Source organism: Sinocyclocheilus grahami, unplaced genomic scaffold (genome assembly GCF_001515645.1).
Source record: "Sinocyclocheilus grahami isolate Dianchi unplaced genomic scaffold, SAMN03320097.WGS_v1.1 scaffold54.1, whole genome shotgun sequence".
NCBI classification, from domain to species: domain Eukaryota; kingdom Metazoa; phylum Chordata; class Actinopteri; order Cypriniformes; family Cyprinidae; genus Sinocyclocheilus; species Sinocyclocheilus grahami.
Window position 1 is genome coordinate 5,929,849 of NW_015505233.1, and position 22,996 is coordinate 5,952,844.

General features: G+C 36.5%; 2 protein-coding genes across 3 annotated transcripts in view; both read left to right on the forward strand.

The window, feature by feature from the left end:
• The first annotated feature begins 643 nt into the window (after positions 1-643).
• On the forward strand, positions 644-5,635 carry mdh1ab (malate dehydrogenase 1Ab, NAD (soluble)). The gene is made up of 9 exons (XM_016269831.1): positions 644-786; positions 1,422-1,520; positions 1,902-1,998; positions 2,821-2,996; positions 3,085-3,207; positions 3,312-3,488; positions 3,733-3,846; positions 4,732-4,821; positions 4,971-5,635. The coding sequence occupies exons 1-9, from the start codon at positions 784-786 to the stop codon at positions 5,091-5,093; spliced, it is 1,002 nt and encodes a 333-aa protein (XP_016125317.1). The 5' UTR covers positions 644-783; the 3' UTR covers positions 5,094-5,635.
• Positions 5,636-6,634: 999 nt separating this feature from the next.
• Positions 6,635-22,996, forward strand: part of ugp2b (UDP-glucose pyrophosphorylase 2b) — a 29,007-nt gene continuing 12,645 nt past the window's right edge. The window contains exons 1-5 of one of the 2 annotated variants that reach the window (XM_016269833.1): positions 6,635-6,788; positions 11,021-11,154; positions 14,244-14,351; positions 19,383-19,568; positions 21,255-21,388. In XM_016269833.1, coding sequence (XP_016125319.1) covers positions 11,056-11,154; positions 14,244-14,351; positions 19,383-19,568; positions 21,255-21,388 — 527 coding nt within the window. In that variant the 5' untranslated portion in view covers positions 6,635-6,788; positions 11,021-11,055. Of the gene's footprint in view, positions 6,789-7,197; positions 7,624-11,020; positions 11,155-14,243; positions 14,352-19,382; positions 19,569-21,254; positions 21,389-22,996 lie in introns of those variants that run through there. The other variant, XM_016269832.1, reaches the window with a different exon arrangement.

Below are 22,996 nucleotides of genomic sequence, written 5' to 3' on the forward strand. Positions count from 1 at the left end.
CTAATATCTTCCGGGTTGTTCCTTTAGTCGGGATCAGGATTGGGATCCTATTTACATGAATTCAGAAACCCGATCGATTCTTAACATATTACATTGTCTTTACGAGGAATGTTGTGGTTATTTTCCATTAATACTTTACTGTCCAAATTGAACTTACACAAATATTTAAACTAAGTGCATTTATTTCGCATAAACTGCTTTATTATGTTATTTTTGTGAGCAAATTATATTTATCACGCACAATAATCTTCAAATTACTGAATCTTTCAAATTAAATGCCCTAGTGAATCTTTTTTGAGAGTCAGGGATAAAAAAAAGGTATAAATAATCTATTTTTAAAAACGCTATATAAAGGCTATAAATAAAACATTCTGAAATATGTAGTATTAATTAAAAGTGCAAAAGCATTTTTGTATTTTTTATTTTAAATGCAAAATATATTTAAGTTAAAACTATGTTTTAATGACCCGACAACAGTCTTTCGTATCGGTTCTTTGAAACGAACTGCTCGAAAGAACCGATTCGCTGAAATAAGTCGGACGTCCCATACACGACTCATGGAAGAGGAATCTATTAGTTTGTGATTTATTGTAGTGACTTGTAGGAACTGTAGTTTTTATTTCAACAAAGTGAACTCCTTTAGCGCCACTAAAAACTAAATTTCCCAGAAGGCACTTGAAACGCAGGTGCCCCGGCAACTTGTTGCCTCGTGAGGAAAATAGGGGTGACCTCCGCAATCACCCGAGTAGTGGGAGAGCAGCTGTCATCCTCCACAAGCTGAAAATGGTAAGAAAATTACTATTCCGACTTGCATTGATATGAAAATAAGTTTTACTGTCAAAGTATGACAATGTAATTGTGAAGTGGCCCAAGGCTTTGGAAATCAGTGTCGAAGTTTAATTAGACTTTAAGAATTACAGCAGAACTTATCTTTTGCTGAACTGTTATATGCAAGTTAGTACCAAGACTAGCATTAGTGATGATTAAAACACCTGTTGGAATATAACAGTTAAGCATTTATGTTTGCATGTGATATTTCTTATATCAAACCGTTAAGAGCATTTTGAGGTGTATTATCGAATAGATTATCATCTATTCTGTGTAAAATAAAAAATAATGGATTAGACTATTCTGAATATAATACAGATACATTCATTTGCAACAAACGAATGTTTCTGCAGAAGTGCCAAATAGTGAAAGTGAGTTCATTGAAGAAATGTATAAATGTCTCTTGGTTTAAAAATATCCCACACAGCAAGTCATTCTGAGGTCTGGCAGAGTTTGCCAGGACTATTTATATGTTCTAACGTGGTGGGCCTCCTAAGCGTGTCTGTCCTGAGTGGTTGTTGTAATAAGACTTTTATATTCTATGCTAACTTACATCTATTGTTTATAATTCTATCTCTCTTGTTTTGCTGTAGGCTGAGCCTATTAGGGTCCTGGTGACCGGCGCCGCAGGGCAGATCGCATACTCTCTGCTATACAGCATTGCAAAGGGAGATGTCTTCGGTAAAGATCAGGTAGGGGCAGGATTTGGCTTACGCAATGTCCCGTCACATCCAATTAAAGTCTGTTGTATCATTTAGCATGCTGTTTAGCTAATTCCAGGAAAAGGCACCATATATGTCTTCAACAGCTGATGAGATTATTGCAAAACCAAAACCATATTATGACAGTTATAATTAATTAATAACAATTCATAATTTATGCATTTAGCAGACGCTTTTATCCAAAGCGACTTACAGTGCATTCAGACTATACATTTTTTACCAGTATGCGTGTTCTCTGTGAATCGAACCCACGACCTTTTGTGCTTCTAACTCAATGCTCTACCACTGAGCCACAGGAACACCATTTAGTTATGCAAGACATGCACTAATGTTCACAATTCTCACTTTCAGCCTCTCGTTTTGCTTCTGTTGGACATCACTCCCATGTTGCCTGTTCTGGAGGGTGTCGTTATGGAGCTGCAGGACTGTGCTCTCCCAATTCTGAGAGGTACACATACACACACATACATACAGAATGGAGTGTCATGAGGCCCTGTATCCTGTGGTCTTTGTGCCAGCCATGCAGTCTTAAAGGCCTGTGTTTTCACTGCACAAATGACAAGAGCTCAGAGCAATCTGATTGACTGCCTGTATGATCCCCAGCTGAAAGGGCAGCTAAATTTAGGATTGTAGTTCCCATCCCAGGATGATGTGGGAAGGTTGACAGTATGTGACCTGTCAAGTGCATGGAATCAGCAACCAAAAATTCAGGAGGCCCAATCTGGATGGATAAACAAAATCAAGCCACTGTATAAATGTATATATGTTTGTATGCATGTATGCATTGTGACGTTAAATGCATGACAATCATCCTCCTGCACATTTGAATTGTTTTATACGTAGTAAATACACATAATATGCGTATTTAACTTGTAATAAATATATGGCAGTTCAACAAATATTGCCTACCTGATATAAAAATACTTAACTTAAACAATACATAATTATAATAATAATCTTTCAATTATTATTTCACAAATTCACATTTAATGAAAATTAGGAATTTTTGGCAGGATTGTGTAGGATTAATGTGCTATTAAAATATCTAATATATTAAAAGACTGTTTTTTTTAAGCAAAACTATGATGATTTCATAATACAATGTATTGTAATATATTATAATATATTAAAAACAGTCAACCAGTCTTTCACATTACCCAGGTTCTTTATTTTCGGAGTTTCTCGTGTGTTGTCTTGTGACTCCCTGATGTTGCTGGTGTTGTTTACCCTCAATCTATTTTAATGCCACTGTCTGTGCCTTTTGTTGTAGAGGTCATCCCCACTGATAAAGAGGATATTGCATTCAAAGATTTGGATGCTGCCATCCTGGTGGGATCCATGCCAAGAAGAGAGGGCATGGAGAGAAAGGATCTACTGAAGGCTAACGTTGCCATCTTTAAGTCCCAGGGGCAGGCGCTTGACAAGTATGCAAAGAAAACAGTCAAGGTGAATAACAGGATAATGACCGTTACCTAATTAAGAGCAAATATAATGAAGTGAAGCTAATTTAAAAGCAATATGTTTTAATATGCAGGTTCTAGTTGTTGGTAACCCAGCCAACACTAACTGTCTGATTGCGGCCAAATCCGCCCCATCCATCCCCAAAGAGAATTTCTCCTGTCTGACGCGACTGGATCACAACAGGGCTTGCTCTCAGGTAAAACAGCCCTTTGCTGGATGGCCCACCAATACAAAGAGGTGAAATACTTCAATGTATGCCTAATTTTCACACTAACTTGTACCACACAATGTGTCCTCTAGGTGGCAACACGTTGTGGCATTTCAGCAAACGTTGTGAAGAATGTGATCATCTGGGGAAATCATTCATCTACGCAGTACCCTGACGTCCACCACTGCAAGGTGAATGTGCAGGGGAAGGACGTGACTGCCTTTGATGCAGTGAAGGACGATGCCTGGCTAAAAGGAGATTTCATTTCTGTAAGTGCTGTCTGCTGTGGCTTCCTCTTCCTGTAGAGGTCACTGTTGGCCTATTTACTATTCCACATTACTGTGTAAGGAAGAGCAATTATGTTTATCAGCATTCATGTGTATGACATTGAGTAATAAGACAGTTAGGTCTGTTGTAGCAACATTATTAATATACTTTGCATATGACTACTGATTGGAGGGATATGATCAAACTCTTTCTGTGGTTATTCCACTCTTCCTCTCTGTTTCTCAGACAGTGCAGCAGCGTGGTGCTGCAGTCATTAAAGCCAGGAAGCTCTCCAGTGCCATGTCAGCGGCCAAGGCCATCTGTGACCACATGAGAGACATCTGGACAGGCACTGCCGAGGTCAACTTTTTACAATTCACGCAGACATTGGTTTTAGACTGTTCTGAGACCAATATTTCATCTCTGTATTGGTTAAAATATGCATTGTTTTCTCTGTAGATCAGTGGTTCTCAACCTTTTTGACTCAAAGGCCTGCCACTGTCCAACACAATATATTTCTGCTGTAGTCATGACAGTTGCTTATTTTCAAACAGTTTTTAAGAGTGTAAAAACAAAGTATTGATATATTGAATTTCAAAGAACTATATGTTCTTCAGTAAAATCAATAGTTATTGATGGGAAAAAAGATGATTTGGGTTTATGTTTAAAATGAGTTTTTTTAGCATTATAATTTAGAGTTAAAAAATGTAATATATCTAAAAAAAAACTATTAATTTTTAATTTATTAAATGTAATATTTAAGTCATTTACAGAACTACTTCTGTAGGTATTTTATTGCATCAGGTGTGGAGGATTTCCACTTTAAAATGTTGTACATACCAGTCATTTTAGACAAACGGAGGCTCAAAATCAAATAATAAACAGGGGAAGACACAAGGGGGGAAAAAAGTCCTAAATTGGTAAAACAGTCCTCCTTTTAAAATGTCATGAAGAAGCGTGATGGCACTATAAAACTAAAAAGCCAAGCAATATTAAATAGAAATGCACAACGACATCCCACACAAACACCATGGGAGTTGCTCATTAAGTATTTACTCATCTACATGTAATTTTATGTGCAATATGAAGATTGGATAATATGATGGTGTCTAATGAAGGTTGCAAGTGTTCTCTACTTATTCTGTGATGTTCCACACAAGGCAACAGCTTTATTTGGACTAATGCTGTACAGATTTATGAAGAACTGCTGATTTGATCTGAACTGCTTATGTGTTTGTTTTATAGGCTGAGTTCATCTCTATGGGTGTCTATTCCACTGGAAACCCTTATGGAGTACCTGAGGACCTCATTTACTCATTCCCTGTTTCAATCAAGGTTTGTCATTAAAAATTCCCCAAATCTATGCCTGATATCGGTTCCTTACACAGTAATCTGTTCCACACACATTTACATCTATTTATCAAGCTCAACTAGAGAATGCTGGATTTTAGCCACCCTTTCAAGATATTTGTCTTTTATTTCAGGATAAGACCTGGAAGATTGTTGAAGGCCTGGTCATCAATGACTTCTCAAGAGCAAAGATGGACGCAACATCAACTGAATTAGTGGAGGAAAGAGACACCGCTGTCTCTTTCTTGGGTGTGTGACTAGAAACCCACTCTTAGATGCCCAGAAAACTCCAAAAGCACGTTTGTAAAACACTCCTGAAAATCTTTTTCTTCCCCTGAAACTGTTACACAAATAATAGAACTATATGTACTTGAATTTCCTAAACTTGTTCAGCTGGATTTTGTCTGATAATTCAGAATTGGAATCTAGTCCAGCTGTTTAACAGGGACTTTGGTTGTTTCCTTTCTTGTTTTTGGTCTTCCACCAGAGCACAGCTTTCATGTAAAGAGAAAAGGTAGTCTAAAACAAGATTTTAATTATTTCTAGACTGCCCTTTCCAATCCAGAATTGCTTAAAGGAGGACTAAAGCCTGGAAAGGATTCAGAGTACATGGATTAGGTCTTTCTGTGTCATTGTGTTATTGTCCAGACTGAAATTTCAGCTATTACATATCTGACAGGAGTCAGAAATGATCAAGGAATGTTTCTTGTTGTAATTAAATTCCTCTGGCAGTGTGGTTACTGTAACTGATGTTTATATGTAGAATCCTGCAATAAAACCCAGACATTAAAATGCATTATTGCACTTATTATTATGATACATTATTTTTGTATATTAACAGTACTAAAACATTCTTTTGCACACTCTGGTTTACAATGAATAATAACCAAAATTGTCTATTACCGTCAATTCATTGACATATGTAGTGTTTAGAGTCAAAATAATTTTTTTCGTTTCTGAACCTTACTTAGAAATACTGAATATTGTACATACTGTATCTTGCAACACATTACATGCGCTGTACGAAAGGAGTGCTGATCGTTCTGTCCTGCAAGGTCATTGGTGTGAGGTTGCAGACGTGGCATTGCCGTCTGTGTTGCCAAATCTCGATAAAAAAACCAAGGCCAAAATTTGCGATGTCTTAAATTAAATATTTCTACAAAAAAATTGACGTGGTTTAATAGAAAACTTGCCCTCTAAGTTAATAAATACAGACACCTATTAACAATGGAGAAAATATTTAATAATTACTTAGTCTTAGATAATGGTTAATAGGTAGGTGTGTTTGATGCTGTTTTTGATAGACAATGTTTTACTGGGGTATATAATTGTACTACGAATAATTGTATAAGAAGTCCCCAATTAAGCGAGTGTATTCTACAAATAAGCTAACAAATCGCAACCCAGCAAAGCTTCTATTTATAAGTGATTTCATTAAATGGGAGTCCACAAATCAATTATAATAAGAGCACATGGCAACACTGCAGTCCGACTGCACTCCGCCAATAAGATGCGCCGCTCTGAAATACAGCGCTCTCATTGGTTACAGCGAGTTTACGTTTTCCCTTTGGAATTCAATCTACTGCAATGTTTGTCGTACCTTGCTTTTTTTTTACTAAATAAATAAATAAACCCAGTTCTGCTGTATCTTGTAATATGATAACATTTGAGTGTTAACTGATACATTCAATCAGAATCTCAAGACAGAGCGATATCACAATAATGACTATTAAAAACGGGGGAAAAGGTGTTGCTTTCTAAGCAGTTCTTTTAATTTAACGTATGATGTTCGGGATGTTTCTAAATGTTTTTAGCGAAGCACTTCCGCAGTGTTTCAGTGACCCCGCACGGCTGTTTCTGAGAGGAGAAAGTTGGTTGGTCAGAGAGGGAAACACGTCGCTGTTCCGGAACAACCTTTAGCAGCTCCCCGACAGCATCTTCCAGCCTTCAGAGTAAGACATTTCAAATCTACGTTCACATTCGCTTTGCATTTATAATACTATAACGCCAGGGAACCACTTTCTCTGCCGTGTTCCTAACTCCTAAACCACGTTAAAAAGCGACGTTTTTTCGAAGCCACAACATAACGTCAGGCGTCTACACAGAGAGGAGAACGTCGCTGCTCTGTGCTTCCAAGGGCGAAAATACTGCAACAACGCGTACAGTCCATACTAAATAATACCACTGTAGCCACTGACATTTCATTTCGTACAATAAAACCGTTTCATTTCCCCCGGATAAAGTAAACAAAACGGACTCTAAAAATCTTAGAAATGATCCTAAGACGACCAGAACCGGGTGGACGTGATCAAGGAAGTGCTGCTGGATTGTAACGTGACGCGTTGAATCATGACGGACCAAAGGGGCTGAGCACAGAGAGATGCACATAATCACTTCACATTTTAATACAACACACCGTCTCCTTTGAGCAATAAACGCACACGCGAGTAAAGGTCGTCGAGACAGTCGTTTATTATTCACCCTGTTACTCGATAGTCAGTGGGAGGAGAGAAAGAGAGGGAGAGATGGTTCATTTAAAAGCGCATGAACGCCAGATGAAAGCGCTCTTGAACAGAATGAGAGAATCGATCAGCTGACCTTCTGTCTTATTATTACTACTACCAATAAGCCTCAAATCCCGACTGGACTTATCTATGTTGCTGTTTTTTCCCGTGACTTGAACTGGATTAGGTGGGGAGAAAAAAAACAGGATTATTGTTGTGATATTTAGCCGAACTGCATTTCATAGAGTTATGAGCACCGAGACTATGTCGCTTTACATTGAAGGTAAGAACGTTCATAAGTCCTAGTTTTGCTGTTTTATACTTGCTCATTAAGTACTTTAAAGGTTGTATTGGTTCTCTGGATATAACTTAATTAATTAGATGATACCTACTGGTATCTAGTGATCAACTGGGTCTTACTGCACCATGTACAAGCTGTCAGTTGAATTCTGATGAGAGTGAGAGCTGAATGGACCCCTCAGTCAATGCTGACTGATACACTGGGAAAGTTGCAGAAATGGAAGGGTTTATAGAGAGCATTTTGTAAACCCCAGACCTTTCCAGACTGTCCATTCCTCGCTTTGGTTTGGCTGTCAGACCACAGGTTTGGTTCTCTTGACAGCTATTCATTTGGCCTGACAATGTCTGTAATTTTAAAGAGATTTGACATTAAACACACATTACAGGGGAGACTGACTTCTGTGACTGTATGCGGTCGCCGGCAGTGTTTCAATGTAGGGCGGTGGGGTACAAAAGTATGAAGTCACATTGAAAATCCAAGATATGCAATCCAATTTAAACCTGGAAATAAATCAAAAGTTTTAGGATTTTGAAAATAATACAACAAAACATTGCGGCATACACTGTTAAAAGTTTTGGGTTTAGTAAGATTCTTTAATGGTTTTTAAAGTTTCTTATGCTCACAAAGGCTGCATTTATATGTTCAAAAATACATTTAAAAACATACTACTGTGAAATGTTAGGCTATTTAAATCTATTTTAAAATGTAAATTATACCTGTGTTTTTTTGTGGAAACCATGATGCTTTTTTTCTGGAATCTTTGACTAACAGAAAGTGTAAAAGAACAGCATTTATTTGAAATATAATATTTAGTTTTAGATAGAAATAGAAGGCATTATAAATGCCTTCACGGTCACTTTTGATCAATTTAATGAATTCCTGCTGAATAAAAGTGTACATTTTTCTAAAAAATAAAAAATGTTAATGGCCTGAGTGATAGTGTAAATCATTAACAAGATTCTGGCTTTTTTATGGGTCACTTTCAAATAAGCCATTTTGTGAAATTGATCTTGTGAACTCCTAGTGTACAGATGGTGAGATGTTCTTGCTTCCTCAATATGCTCTTTGGATCATTCTCAAATCATGCTGGAGAACATGACCATCACATTTTACACTTTTAAACTTCTGGGGTTTGAGTTTGAGCACTAAGGCCATCAAAGCAAAAGAGGGACATACAAATGTACATTTTCAATACAATTTTTATGCTCATATTATAATTTTTAATGAAAGCATTGAAGCATGGAGCATTTTCACCAGTGGTTTCAGACTTTTGGACCCCACTGTATTTAGGGTTGCCTTTCTGTGCACAATGTACAGTGTGCGGTTGAACTTTGATACGTGCAGAGTTTGATTACAGCAGCCTTTTGAGAGTTTATGCCCCTCTTAAGTTCTTTTCATGTTTTATTTTCTGTGAATGAAGAACACCTTTCTGCACACATATAGAAATGATTTGTTGATGTGTTGGTAGAATCATTTGTGAATGGCATATAATATGAATCCAACACTGCTAAAGGCACCATTCTGAAAGACTTTTAACACGGCAAGAAATGTGCAAATGCAAAACAATAAAATAGTAAAACAAACGCATATCTTTTTGAGGTGAAAGTTAAAGGAGCAGACTAAATAAAGAAAAAATATAACTGCACACTCACTTATGCGCTGTTTATTAGTTGCCAACGTTTTGTCAAAAATGAGCTATTTCTACCTGAACTCACCCTTAAAGTTACTTTTGCTGGTGTAACCTAATGTCATCAGGTTGATTCGGTAGTATAAAATGTTTTATTTTAATAGTTTTAAATATTTTTGACTTGCATAAACCAATTAATTTAGATTTTTAGCACATTTAGGTATTCTGACAATTTTGTTTTACAGTGTACCTTTACAAAATACCCCTAAGTGTGCTAGAAGTATTACATCACTCCATTTCCTTTCTTCTCAAATAGTAACATATATTGAAGCACAAATCAATATTTCATGTCCTTTTATTTACTTAGTTGATAAATAGCTGTGTAAGTGGAACAATGTATGGTCAGCCAGTCTTTAACGCAAAATAACCCTTGCTTTTATCCTGTTGGCAGACTGTACATTTTCACTGCCTTCTTTAACACTGGTTCCTCCAGAGGGACCATATCTATATTGTGAATCGCTGTGAATAACAGTGTCTGTTCAATAACTAAATAAATGACCAACAGCCCAATAAACTATAAATCAAAGTCAAGCCACTGTTTAGTTTTATTTGTAGGTAGAAGTTAGCGTAATGCTGCTGTATTAGACAATTCTGAGAAAAACTGAATTCTGGGAAAAACAGAAATGGTTTCATTTTTAAAGTGCCAGCTGACACCGTCATTTACTGGATTTTAAGTGTCACATGCCAGGAAGCATGTTAGCAGATGAATAACTTTTGGCACACTGGCAGCAGAATGAAACAAATGGGTTCATACTGATGAAATGTGGTCGAGCAGGATTCAATCAGGTAGTCACGCACTTGCTCGTGACATATAAGAGCTCGTCTTAAGCAAATAGGAGTCTGAATCCTGTTACACTTATATCTCCCCTACTTTCCTTTCTTCCTCTATACCAAATAAATGGCCCACAAATAATAATAAAAAGGAATACAGTTAGACTTTTCCTCTTCCCCATACCTCAAGCTCAGCATCTACTATTGGATAAACCATATCAAACAGAATGTAGTTTAACCTCTCTGTTGTACCCACTCACTCAAGGGTAAAGGAGGGTGTTTGTGGTAGAACAAGGACGTCTGAGTCACACCTTACATTACAGCCAGTGTAAATGGGCAGATTTACAGCAAATTAACCCTGAGCCCAGTGGATGATGTGTGTGTTACACTCAGCAAATGTTCCTGATAACATATATATGCTTTCGTGGCTTCTTGGATGGGAGTCTTTTGATTGTGTACCACAAGGCAGCGGCACAAATATTAATATTGCTTATCAGTCTCCTTATCACTGCAAGTAAGATTTATACAAATCAATTTGATTCAAAGCATTTTTTAAGAAACTGTATTTGAACACACTGACTCCATTCTTCATTGATACCATTGAAACTATCAAATAACAGTAAGGAAATTATGTAGGGACCTATATATTTTAGTTTCTTAGTCAATTTACATTTGTCTTCAAAACAGGTATTCAAGTAGCGTCAAGTATTTAGACACAAGACATTAGATCAAAAGGTTTTTAATGCTTATGAGAACCAGAAATTCAATCGATTTTGACCTGAAGTGATAGTTTGTTCATTGGCCTGCTGTAGATTGTTTGCAGGAAAATCACTAAACTGTCTTTTAGGAAGGTCAGGAGGTTTTTTCATTGTAAAGTTAATATGAGAACTTCAACATTAAGGTGTTTGGTTTTAATTGTAGGTCTGAGTAAAGAGTTACCAAGCAACAGCAACAAGATGGCTCAGTTTCAGGAAGTGATGCGACAGCAGCTGGAGAGCGCTATGCACGCTGAGCTGGAAAAACTTGTAGGCACAGCCAAAGGTGCAAAAGCTGAGGTGAGATACAAGCATTTTTAATTAATTAAACATATTTTTTTTTTATTCAGCTAACTGATTTACCTTTTTATTACATGAATAATTTATGTACACTACCAGCCAAAAGTTTGGGGTCTTTAAAATGTTTTTGAAAATACAGTAAAAACAGTAATAATGTGAAATATTGTTACAATTTAAATTAACTATTTTCTATTTTAATATATTTTAAAATGTAACTTATTCCGGTGATGGCAAAGCTGAATTTGTAGCAGCCATTACACCAGTCTTCCGTGTGACATGATCTTTAAAGCTAATATGCTGATTTGGTGCAAAAGAAACATTTCTTATTGAGGAAACCATATATTTTCAGGATTCTTTGATGAATTGGCAGTTCAATATGACAGCATTTGTCCCTTTAAAAAAATCTTACTGACCTTAAACTGTTGAATAGTAGTGTAGGTGTGATCAGGAACATATGATGGTTTCAGCATCATGCAAAAGTTTTTCATTACTGATATTCCTCGTCGGCCAAGATTCCACAACTTATTTCACAAGCGAAAAGGGGATGTACTTGGGGGATTACTGAGATAAAGAGAGAGAGTAGTATTTGGCTGGTTATGTGATCTCAAGATGTCAGATCAGGAGGCAATCCTGCTCCATGTAAAACAAACCTGCTCTTATTAGACTGCTGTCATGACTGGAATTTTCTAGGGTGAGCATGCATAATTTTAAACCCATTTTTCAAAAGTATACTAATTTCTTGATGTGTAGAACTTAATGAGACGAACAATTACTGCCTGCACGTTTAATAAGAAAGTTAAGTCATAATTTATTCTTTGTAGTCCCACAGTTTCAGTGCACATTAGAATGAAGAAGGGAGCAAAGATGAAAAACGAGAGGGACCCTCTTTAGGTGCCATCTGAGTGCAGCAGCTGATGAATGACGTGACTATGTAAAACAAACCTGCTCTTATTAGACTGCTGTCATGACTGGAATTTTCTAGGGTGAGCATGCATAATTTTAAACCCATTTTTCAAAAGTATACTAATTTCTTGATGATGACGAACAATTACTGCCTGCACGTTTAATAAGAAAGTTAAGTCATAATTTATTCTTTGTAGTCCCACAGTTTCAGTGCACATTAGAATGAAGAAGGGAGCAAAGATGAAAAACGAGAGGGACCCTCTTTAGGTGCCATCTGAGTGCAGCAGCTGATGAATGACGTGACAGGAGAGATTTCATTGCACTGCTGAGCTGATGTTTAATTAGTCTCACCATGAGACTAGCTTCATCATGATGCATCTTCTCTCTTCAGCCCCAACCCACTTCCTTCTGTTCATCTTTTCCCCTTCTTTCATTTTCCTTTTTCCACTGAACGTCTCGGTTTTGAGTCAGTTTGAGCAAGTCAGATAGCAAAACTCTGAGCTTTCTGGCTATCCACCCCAGTGTTTCCTCAGCACCATATGGTAATAATCAGGCTTTGCCGTCATCACTGTGACACACACTAACCGCTTGTGTCCCTCCCTCTCCATTTTACACAGACTCCCGTGATCCCACCCTAACATGTACTGCCAAATGACATATTAAAACCCACACCCTGCTAGCTCAAATAAAGCATGATGTATAAGGAGATGTGGAGATATGGTCTGATTACAGTTTACATAGTTGTGCCACTTTTATGAAGACATCCAGGTGTATGCATACAAACTGTCACTCTGCAATTCCTTGTAGCTGCCTTTTAAGTCGAGATGTCAAAAGCACCATTACTTCAGTCACACATTGATTCTAAAGTAACATTACCAGTCTGTCAAGTCAACTGTATCTGTACCGTTCCTGAATCATAGGTGGCTGATTTTGACTCTCACATTAATATTTGAATCAAATCAATTGAACTTTCTGGTCAAAATGCTTGATGAATTGAATACAAACCTAGTCAGTTAAGTTAATGTCAAATGTCAAAATACCAGATCTGTGGATTAGACCTGTTGCTATTTTATTATTGGAATATTAATATTAATCAAACAAAAAATATTGCTTGATTAATATTAACATTATTATTTATTTAATAAAATGTTACAATGTAAATATATTTTTAATACTGTTCAAAAGTTTGGGGTCTGTAATTGTTTATGAAAGGCTGCATTTATTTGAAGAAAAATACAGTAAAAACAGTAATATTATGAAATGTAATTACAATTTTTTTGAATGTATATTTTGAAATATTCCTTTGGCTGAACTTTCAGCAGCCATTACTCTGATTCACTGTCATGATCCTTCAGATCTGTTCTGATTTGTATATTTATATTGATTATATTATATTGTTATAATATTTTTCAAAATAGTTTAAATAAATAAAAGTGTGTGTACATTAGCATAGTAGTTTTTGCTTTGGTATCGAGAATCAATCCATTTCACTGGCAACCCTAAATCTATATTATTTGGCAAATGCATTTCGTTAAGTGCTACTTAATACTACTTAAGTGTTAACTGTTGCCTCACAAGCTTCTTTCCAGGTTTATTTATCAAAGTTACACTTTGATTAGAGTACAAAGCAATTGAACTTTAAATTCTCAGCAGGCACAAGGAGTTTTATGGATTTTCATCAAACAGGTTTTATTTTTAATGATGTGCTCAGTGAGAGGCCTGAGGACCCAGTGATCTTTCACAGCTGGGTATTAATTATTTCAGAAGCCTTTAGGAGTTTTAATTGCCAGATTGTACAAAACAAGATTAGAAAGTTATGCTGGCAGGTTGTTTTTTTATGCTGAATTTTTTTTTTTTTTTTTTAATTAAATATGCTGACTAGAATCATAACAAATAACAGTGACTAAGCGGAGGAAGGTGACAGCCAATGCCCTTAGTTTTTAAATCTAAAAAATCTAAGGAAAAAAATGTACAGTCAAATGTAAAAGTTAAAGTACTGATTATTAAAAAACCATATTGTTTGACTGCTGTTACGAAAATATCTTGGATCGGCCTAGTGATGCATAATCTGCCAAAATATGTAGAGGTTGAGTTTAAATGACTGAAAATGATTTGTTTCTCAGAAGGAGAAAACATGAAGGACCTTCCTCAATAATTCATACATTTTTGCCTGCTCTCTTCCTCAGGTGTCTAAGAAGGACTTTGAAGGCTTTAGGAAGTTATTCCACCGATTTCTGCAGGTGAAGGGACCTTCAGTAGAGTGGTCAAAAATCAACAGGCCCCCTGAGGACTCGGTAAGATAAGCAAGTGATTGATCGCAACACAGGCCTTATTCTTGCACTCACTCATATTACACTCATATTATTAATTTGATTGTAGACCTACAGTATAAACTGGATCTATGCAGAGAAAGTAAAGCCTAATGTATCTATACACACTTCAAGCATTAAAACAGACCAAAAGCATTAAAACAAATCCAAAGTCTTTGGGTCCAGTTAGAATTACAATATTAGCCTGTAGACCGACCTAGTGTGAATGATTGTGTGTCCAAGGAAAATGATAAATAAAGCTTCTAAATGGATTCATCTGTGGGCAAGGGAGTGTGTAAGGATAACAAGCCATGAGCAAAAGTGTCTCCTAATTTGATTTGGCTGTGTGTGTGTGTGTGTGTGTGTGTGTGTTTGTGTTTCACATAAAGAATCCAGTGTCGGTCTGCTTTCCGCTGAGTCTGTGATGATTATGCAATGTTCTCTAAGAGCCAGAAACCCACACACAAGACTTTCAGCTCCATGAGGAACCACATGCAGGCTGTACTATGAAACTGCGTGTGAAATGTTTGATACCACAGTCTGCAGCATATATAGCCAGGTTATCTAAGCAGGATATTAAATGCCTTGCTCCAGAAATTCCTGTTTTAAGCTCACTTACAAGACAAGCACAGAGACCGATCTCCTTCCAAACTTAAAGAGTGATGTTTACAGACCTTTGTGTGTATGTATGCATGTAAATTTTAGGATATTTGGAGAAGGTGAGGTTGTTATGTAGAAGAGAAATTCCTCTAGTTCTGCATAATGTACAGTAAATGCTGTAAAATGTCGGGTTTGGGATGTTGGGACCTTAGCGATGGGCTGTCTTTGCTTAAATTGCTTTCTCTCATTGTAACTTAAGGGTGTGTCATTGTGTGTTTGTCCTTATGAAACCATATTTGACAAAAAAAAAAAAAGAAGCTCATTCACCGTTAACATCTGCTGGGTGTATAAAAGGCCAACCAGTCCTCATCTGTTGCCACATAACGTCTGGATTCTGCAACGTTACACCTTATGTTTGCTGTAATAAAGACCAGTGTTGTCCCAGTAGATATATTGTACCCAAGATAAGTGGCTGATTGACTTGTTTGTGGTTTAAAAAAGAAGGTAATTATTGGAACTTTTACCCAGAACGTTTTACCCAGATTTTATGTCGAGTTCATCATGAGATTTCACATTCTTTCTCTCCCACCGAAGCCCACATCAGAAATCTAATTAGCTCAGCTGTTTTTTTCCAGAATTTTTAGAGGTGTGCATTTATTTGTTTTTATAGATTGTATGTAGAAAGCTCATTCACCGTTAACATCTGCTGGGTGTATAAAAGGCCAACCAGTCCTCATCTGTTGCCACATAACGTCTGGATTCTGCAACGTTACACCTTATGTTTGCTGTAATAAAGACCAGTGTTGTTCCAGTAGATATATTGTACCCAAGATAAGTGGCTGATTGACTTGTTTGTGGTTTAAAAAAGAAGGTAATTATTGGAACTTTTACCCAGAACGTTTTACCCAGATTTTATGTCGAGTTCATCATGAGATTTCACATTCTTTCTCTCCCACCGAAGCCCACATCAGAAATCTAATTAGCTCAGCTGTTTTTTTCCAGAATTTTTAGAGGTGTGCATTTATTTGTTTTTATAGATTGTATGTAGAATATAAACTGTTTTAATATAGAATGTGTTTTTACATTAGCGTCAGAAAAATACATAGATTTTTATATTATCCAATATTTACTTTTTTTAAATGTATAACTAATTTATTATGATTGCAATTTTCAGTAATATATAATGTAACTCAGTAATAGCTATCAATTCTAAATTATGTATATTTAAAAACATTCATTAATTTGCTTATAGTTCAGCAGAATTAGTAACAACTGTGTTCAATCACAAGAAAAAGTTTATATTTGTAAGACATAAAAACACATTGTCGATGAAGGTATGTATTGACAGTGCTGGAAATTCTGGTCTTGTGACACTGTGGAATCTTTGAGGGGTTTTATTTATGCAGTGTGTGTGTGATTATGAATGTGTGAAGAGGTTTGAGCAACTGGAATGTGGCTGACCCAGAAATAATGTTTCAACAATCTGATTCAACCTGTAAAACAAGTTTAAAATAGTGGAGTCCTGCTTTTGGTTTGAAGCTCAGATCTCAAATACTTTTTCTTTTCTTTACCAGCAGTTAGGAAATCCCTGTTGTTCTCTGGATGACTGGTTAGCCAGGTTTCATTTAGGGCCTCAGGGGAAGTGGTGTCATGGTGGTTTGGAACTGGGCTCATGTTTAGTCAAATGCCTTTCATTGCCACAATAATGCCACCTAAACTGCATTGCAACTATTCAATCATAGGCACTAAAAATAGATTAGAATCGCCTAGAAACATTTTGGGTCTCAAAAGCAATGGAAAAAGGATTGCTGCTTTATTTGACGCACACACAATATAAGCGTCAGAAACAAGGAACTATAGACACTTGAAAAGACTGAACTCGCACCACCACCACCACTACAACAACACCTGATTAGAGATTAAAGACACGGGGCGTGAACAAACAAGTTTCGATGTAAATTGTAAATCTATTCATATGTATATTAACACACTGAATAAATTACTACAGTTTACACAATAATAACTGCATGCATGATTTACACAGAAATTTGTTCTGCGTATATTTTATGAAAAAGGCTCATAGACAATGAGGTGAACAATGCACAGGAGAACACAATCATAGTAAATGTAGGATTGATAAATTGATAGAACTTTTTAGCAAACACTTTTCTCAGAAAATGTAAGAAACAATAAACTGAAGGAGTCACGCAATACAAGTAATGTTACCATACCAAATTTGTGCAAGCAAGTATATAGTATTACAGCCCTAGTGCAAAAAGGTTAGTTTGAGTGATCCTGAGTGAAAAAGTTATCAGATGTTCAGATTGTATCAACATAAGAGACTGACAGAGATGTTTCACCACTACACACTATTGTTACACACTCTCTCTGTAATGCTACTGAATCACATTTAACACAGTCACATATATCATTGCTATTACTGATTGATTTTCAGTCAGAGTATTAATGGATGACATTATGAATGTGCGTGTCTATGTTTGTTTGTAGGCCATAAAATTGCAGTCAATATAGAGAAGATATTTTTCAGGGTTGTTTTTAATTCCAAGGTTGACTGATGACCTAGTTTCACTGCACAGTAGACTGGAACTGAGTCCATCAAAACAACAAACAAAATTACAAAACAGTAATTGGTTTTCTCTGAAATGCATTGGATTAACATGTAAAAATACCATGGTATATGACTATGGTAATAATTACATACCATGATATTGTCATCCGGCACCATGGTCTGTGTGGTGAATGTCATATAACATTCTTTGATAAAGTCAAGGATTCAACTACCTGTCATTCTACAATAATGTGGCTGAATTTACATGAAAATACTGTCCCAACAGTTTGTGGAGGAATCATTTAGGGATTGAAAATACATTTAAAAAGATTTTCTCTTTGAAACGGCTGAGAGAACTGCTGCCTCTCCGGCTGTTGTTTGCTCCAAGTGATGAGCAGCCCTGGGATTTTAGCCACCAACCTCTGCTGGCAGCCTCAATGTTTGTGCACTGTAAACCACAAGTATGCATACAATATAGGACAAATCAACATAAAAATACTCCTGTTTTTCTTTCATCTGATCACTGAGACTGCATATGGCTGTATCTGAGCACCTGATGACCAGGAATCTAGAGATGCTTTTCACTTTTTTTAACGGCAGAATTCTATGGAACGGAATTCAGTTCTGTGGTCACAGATTCTGACCTGAAGAATATATTCTTTTGTTACAATTTTACGCCAAACCAGTTAAGCACAAACTCTCCCCATAGCTTATTTCATTGGTCAACTCAATCACTTACCTGTTAAGAAATATTCAGATTTCATGGATCCAGTTCAGAGTTCTGATATATCATGGATGGAGGCGATCATGACAAACAGTAATGCTATTATCAGGATGTGCTACACCAAGATTAGGGTTTATCTTAGGGTTAGGGGTTAGTATTTGTTTCAGTGTTTTGTAGGCGGTCAGCACTGTGATTGACATGACCAGTGAAATCTTCAGAACTGATTGCACTTTGGTTTGTGCTTCACGGGGTTGGGGGGAAAATCATGCTTTCTTTTCATCTTTACCCCCCCTCCCCCTTACATAGACACATCTGTCTTGACTTCCTTCTCTCACACACTAATTTCTCTCTTTCTCCCTGACAAACATTATGACCTTGGTTACATCATGTTCTCCATCTGTCTTGTGTGTTTGTCATGGAAATGCTGTGTGTGATTGAGATATTATGTTTTTAGTCCTTTTCTTTTTTCATGTTTGTGCTTATCTGTCGTTATATCATAAAGTGGGGCATTGTGCTCTGAATTTTAGTGCAAATGTGTGGTGTTGTTTTATTGGTATCTGACTCATCAGTTATGACTCGTGGTGGTGCCCCATCGCCCTCATGGGAAACGAGGAATGAAGTAAAGGGAAAGGATCTTTTCTTTCAGAAACGCATCCATCGTCTCTCTCTTGTCGTCTTTCTGTCTCCCACCCACTGGTACTATTGATCCAGCAGTTGGGCTGTTTATTCGATTAAACATGGTCCTTTTTTTCTGCCTCTATGAGAAACGTTGTGCTTGCACAATGCGTGTTGTGGTTGTTTGGTGTATTTGAAAATTATCCTAATGATTCTGGAAGATTGATTGCAGACACAATCATAACAGTGCACTAACCTCAACGTTTGACTTCTGACCCCTTAGTCAGATTTTTTTGTAGAAAAAGAATCCAATGAGACACACACGCACACCAATAGCAACAGCATCTGGATGAAATTTAGAGACTTCATTGTCACTGGATGGATAATTTATGAACTCCAGTATAATATAATACAGAACTCTATATAATATAATATAAACTTCCAGATGGTGAAAAAATGTAAGCATGTCCTGACTCACAGTCGTTTGTCTTTCTTGTCTTTGTTTCAGATCCAGCCATATGATAAGATTAAGGCAAAGGGTCTACCGGACTACATAGCAGACAGTCTGAATAAGCTGGTGGTGGTGAAGCTGAATGGAGGTCTGGGAACCAGCATGGGCTGCAAAGGGCCCAAGAGCCTTATTAGCGTCCGTAATGAGAACACTTTCCTGGATCTAACCGTCCAACAGATTGAGGTTTGTCATATGACCGTATAGTTTTATACATGGAGGTCTATAATATTTTCCTGTTAATCTCAATGACAGTTGTTCAGCGGGGGCTAAAGTGGCCATGCTAATGGTAAAGTGGCACACTGCCACTTTGGTTGGAACAAGTTTGTTTGTTGCCACAAATTTCCTTCCTACATAATTTGCATCATGTAATCCACATTTGATTTAAAAATAAACCAATAAAATGCTGTTTTTTTTTTATTACACATTTTGCAAGATAATATCTTTCTAATATTCTTCAGGTGTTTTTATCTGTAGGGAATGCACATTCAATTATTGTCTCTTTTAAATGCATCTCAAATAAGAGAGCTTCTCAGATTTGAACCCAAAGAAATATAACTCACTCCAGCTGGGAAAAACACAGCAGCTGTCTGAGAGATTTGAAAGCGAGCAAATAGACCTCCACCCAGAAGTCTTTGATCACAAACATATGTCCCTCTGTCTTTCCCTTCTCTTGCTCTCCTCATCTACAGTTGTACAACACAGGCACATTCCTTCATTTATACAGAGCGATCATTTTAAACCAGCAGCAACAGGCTCTGTGCTGGTTATTTTTTCAGTGCCATGAACAGAAAGATAGGTAGTGAGCATGAAAGAGAACTTGGGTTGAAACTGAAACAGAGAGGGCTGTGTTCTGGGCAAGATGGAAAAAAATATAGGAGCCGAATACTGAGCCCTGTGGGATGCCTTCACTGAAGAACACTCAGCTCAGTGTCTTTTCGACAGACCGTTTACCTGCCTCATGTCATCAGATATCCCACTCACTGAATAAGGCCCATTAGTACATGTAAATGGGTAATCTGTCCTTCTCTCTCAGAAATACAGGCTGTCGTTTCTATAGTTGGCAGGCCTTTAGCAAGCCCTTTGGCCAGCTTATACCATTTGGCTTCTCTTTAGGTTGAGATTTATGGCAAACATTCATTAAAAGAAACTGACCTAAAATGTGTCATCCAGCAGTTTCTGAAAGAGGATGATGCATACTCATTTTAATCATTTTTGTAAGAACTTTGTAGTTAAAGTATCATTAACCATTAAACGCAGGGAAATTTAATTTATTTATGGGTAATTCTTCAATTACAGAAGTTTTTTGTACCTCAGTATGAAAAAAAATGATATTCTAAGCATTTGCATTAGTTTGGAAATTACTAATCAAAGAATTACTGCAGAAACTGGTGACCAGTGTGTTTGATCCACTGGTGTTAAACTTTGATCCAAAATTACTCACCATTGTTTTTACTTTAAGTGTACTTAACTTACTGTAGTACTGTTGACACCTTGCCAATTCACCTAATAATTATGTTCTGATTAATTATTTACCATGTTCATTACACCAGAGTAATTGCAGAGATTAGATAGGAGAGGTGTCTATATCCATTGGAGACCATGTTTTATCAGCTTGGCTCTTGTGTTAAAGATCTCACGTTTACAATGTTGTTGTCTAAACAATACATTTTGTTATTTAGGATTATCAAGAGTTCATTCTCCCAGATTAAATGGAATGTGCTACATAATGTAATAAACCTGCCAAAGTATCAGTATTAATTAGAAACATTGTGGGCGTTGTTAACTTGTTTAGAATGTTAATAGATAAAACATGAGTTAACTTACTTGATAATGTTTTTAGTAAGTAATTTTTCTCTTTGGTCTTTGTAGCACTTGAATAAAACATATAATGCTGATGTTCCACTGGTGCTCATGAACTCTTTCAATACGGATGAAGACACTAAGAAGATCCTACAAAAATACACTCACCACAGAGTCAAGATACACACGTTCAACCAGAGCAGGTATTAACCCACACATTCATACACGCATTTACATTAAATTGACTTACATTTATTTTCAAATGAAGCTAGTTATAATTAATAAGCCTAAACTAAAATCATGCATTTTTTAAAATAAAATAGATATGCAATTTATCGCTCATTATTTATTCCAGTTTTTTTAAAGATTTATCTGACTTCTCAATGTAAGTATTCTGAGTATAGTTAAATAAACACACAAACCCCAGATATATACATACACTCTAAAAAATGCTGTGTTGTTTCAATCCAACTTTGGGTCAAATATGGACTAACCCAACCATTGGGTTAAATTTTTACATAAAATTTTTAACCCAAAAGTTGGGTTAGTCCATATTTGACCCAAAGTTGGGTTGAAACAACCCAGCATTTTTTAGAGTGTAGGAATAATGTAACATTTATGTAATTTGTCGTATAATAGATCACTCAGTTGATGACGCATCGCATAAGCACATCTAAACAAAGAGATTGTAATTTAGGGTTTTGGCACAGACAGTGCAGGATGAAAATTAATTGGATTTCTTCACCTTCATAATGTGACCCTTAGCCTGCAAACACTTAAAAAGCTTGTTTAAAAAACAAGTTAAAGATTTATGAGGATTCTAAGCGATAATGGGGATATGTTAATATTTTATGGACTTCAGAGCAGAAATGTATCTCAAAGCTAACAACAGACGCTCGTGGGATATCGTTACACAGAATACAGCGCTAAAAGACAGCACATTTAGTCCCGGTTAAAGCTGAAGCTTGTGCAAGAGACTATGTGATGAAAGGACGAGGAGGAGGATGAAGACTACATAGAATGTCAGATGTTTTCCCTGGCTTCATTTGACCTCAATAAGCTTGAAATGCAAGAGCGAGAGAAGATTTTAGAGCCTCTCTGAAAGCACATTTGCATACGCAGTGTATTTTTCATGCCCAAACAAAGCTTGAAAAAAAAATTTCTTTCTGTAAAGAGGAAACCCTTTACGACACTTTGTGTTTAGCCGCTTTTCCACCGTAATTACCTGGAACAATTTGTCTTCTGAACTTTTTCCCCCAAACCTGTTGCTGTCTGCGTTTCCATCGCGGTCTAAAGTACTGAGAAGATAAGGCATATAGTCTGGTGAGCAGGGGTGGATTTAGTGAATTGGGGGCCCCAGGCAAAATATATGAATGGGCCCCTATACATTTGCACACATTTTCCTAGATCAACCTTGAGGTTCCATTTTGTTGTTTTCAGCGTAAGCCTGTGTGCAAAGGCTGTCTAATTCAAAACTTTAAAATACATTTATTTTTAATTGTTTTAACTACAAATTTAAATAAAACTGAAAAAATAATGAAGAGGCAATTATACATTTACACACCTAAAATACATATATCAAGAGCATGCTCACAGATGAGAACAAAACAGCTTTGGATGAAGTGGATTAAAGCCCTGCACGGGTCTCAAATATAGGCCCTATAGCCCGTCTTTTTTTCCCCTTTTCCCAAAAAAAGCTTATACTACTGTTTCAGCTATTAAAATAGTTCAGTTTTGTATGTAATGGAAAAGTGATTATATTTTGTTTGTTTTTTTATAAAGTAAATTTAGAAAAACATTTGGAGTATTTT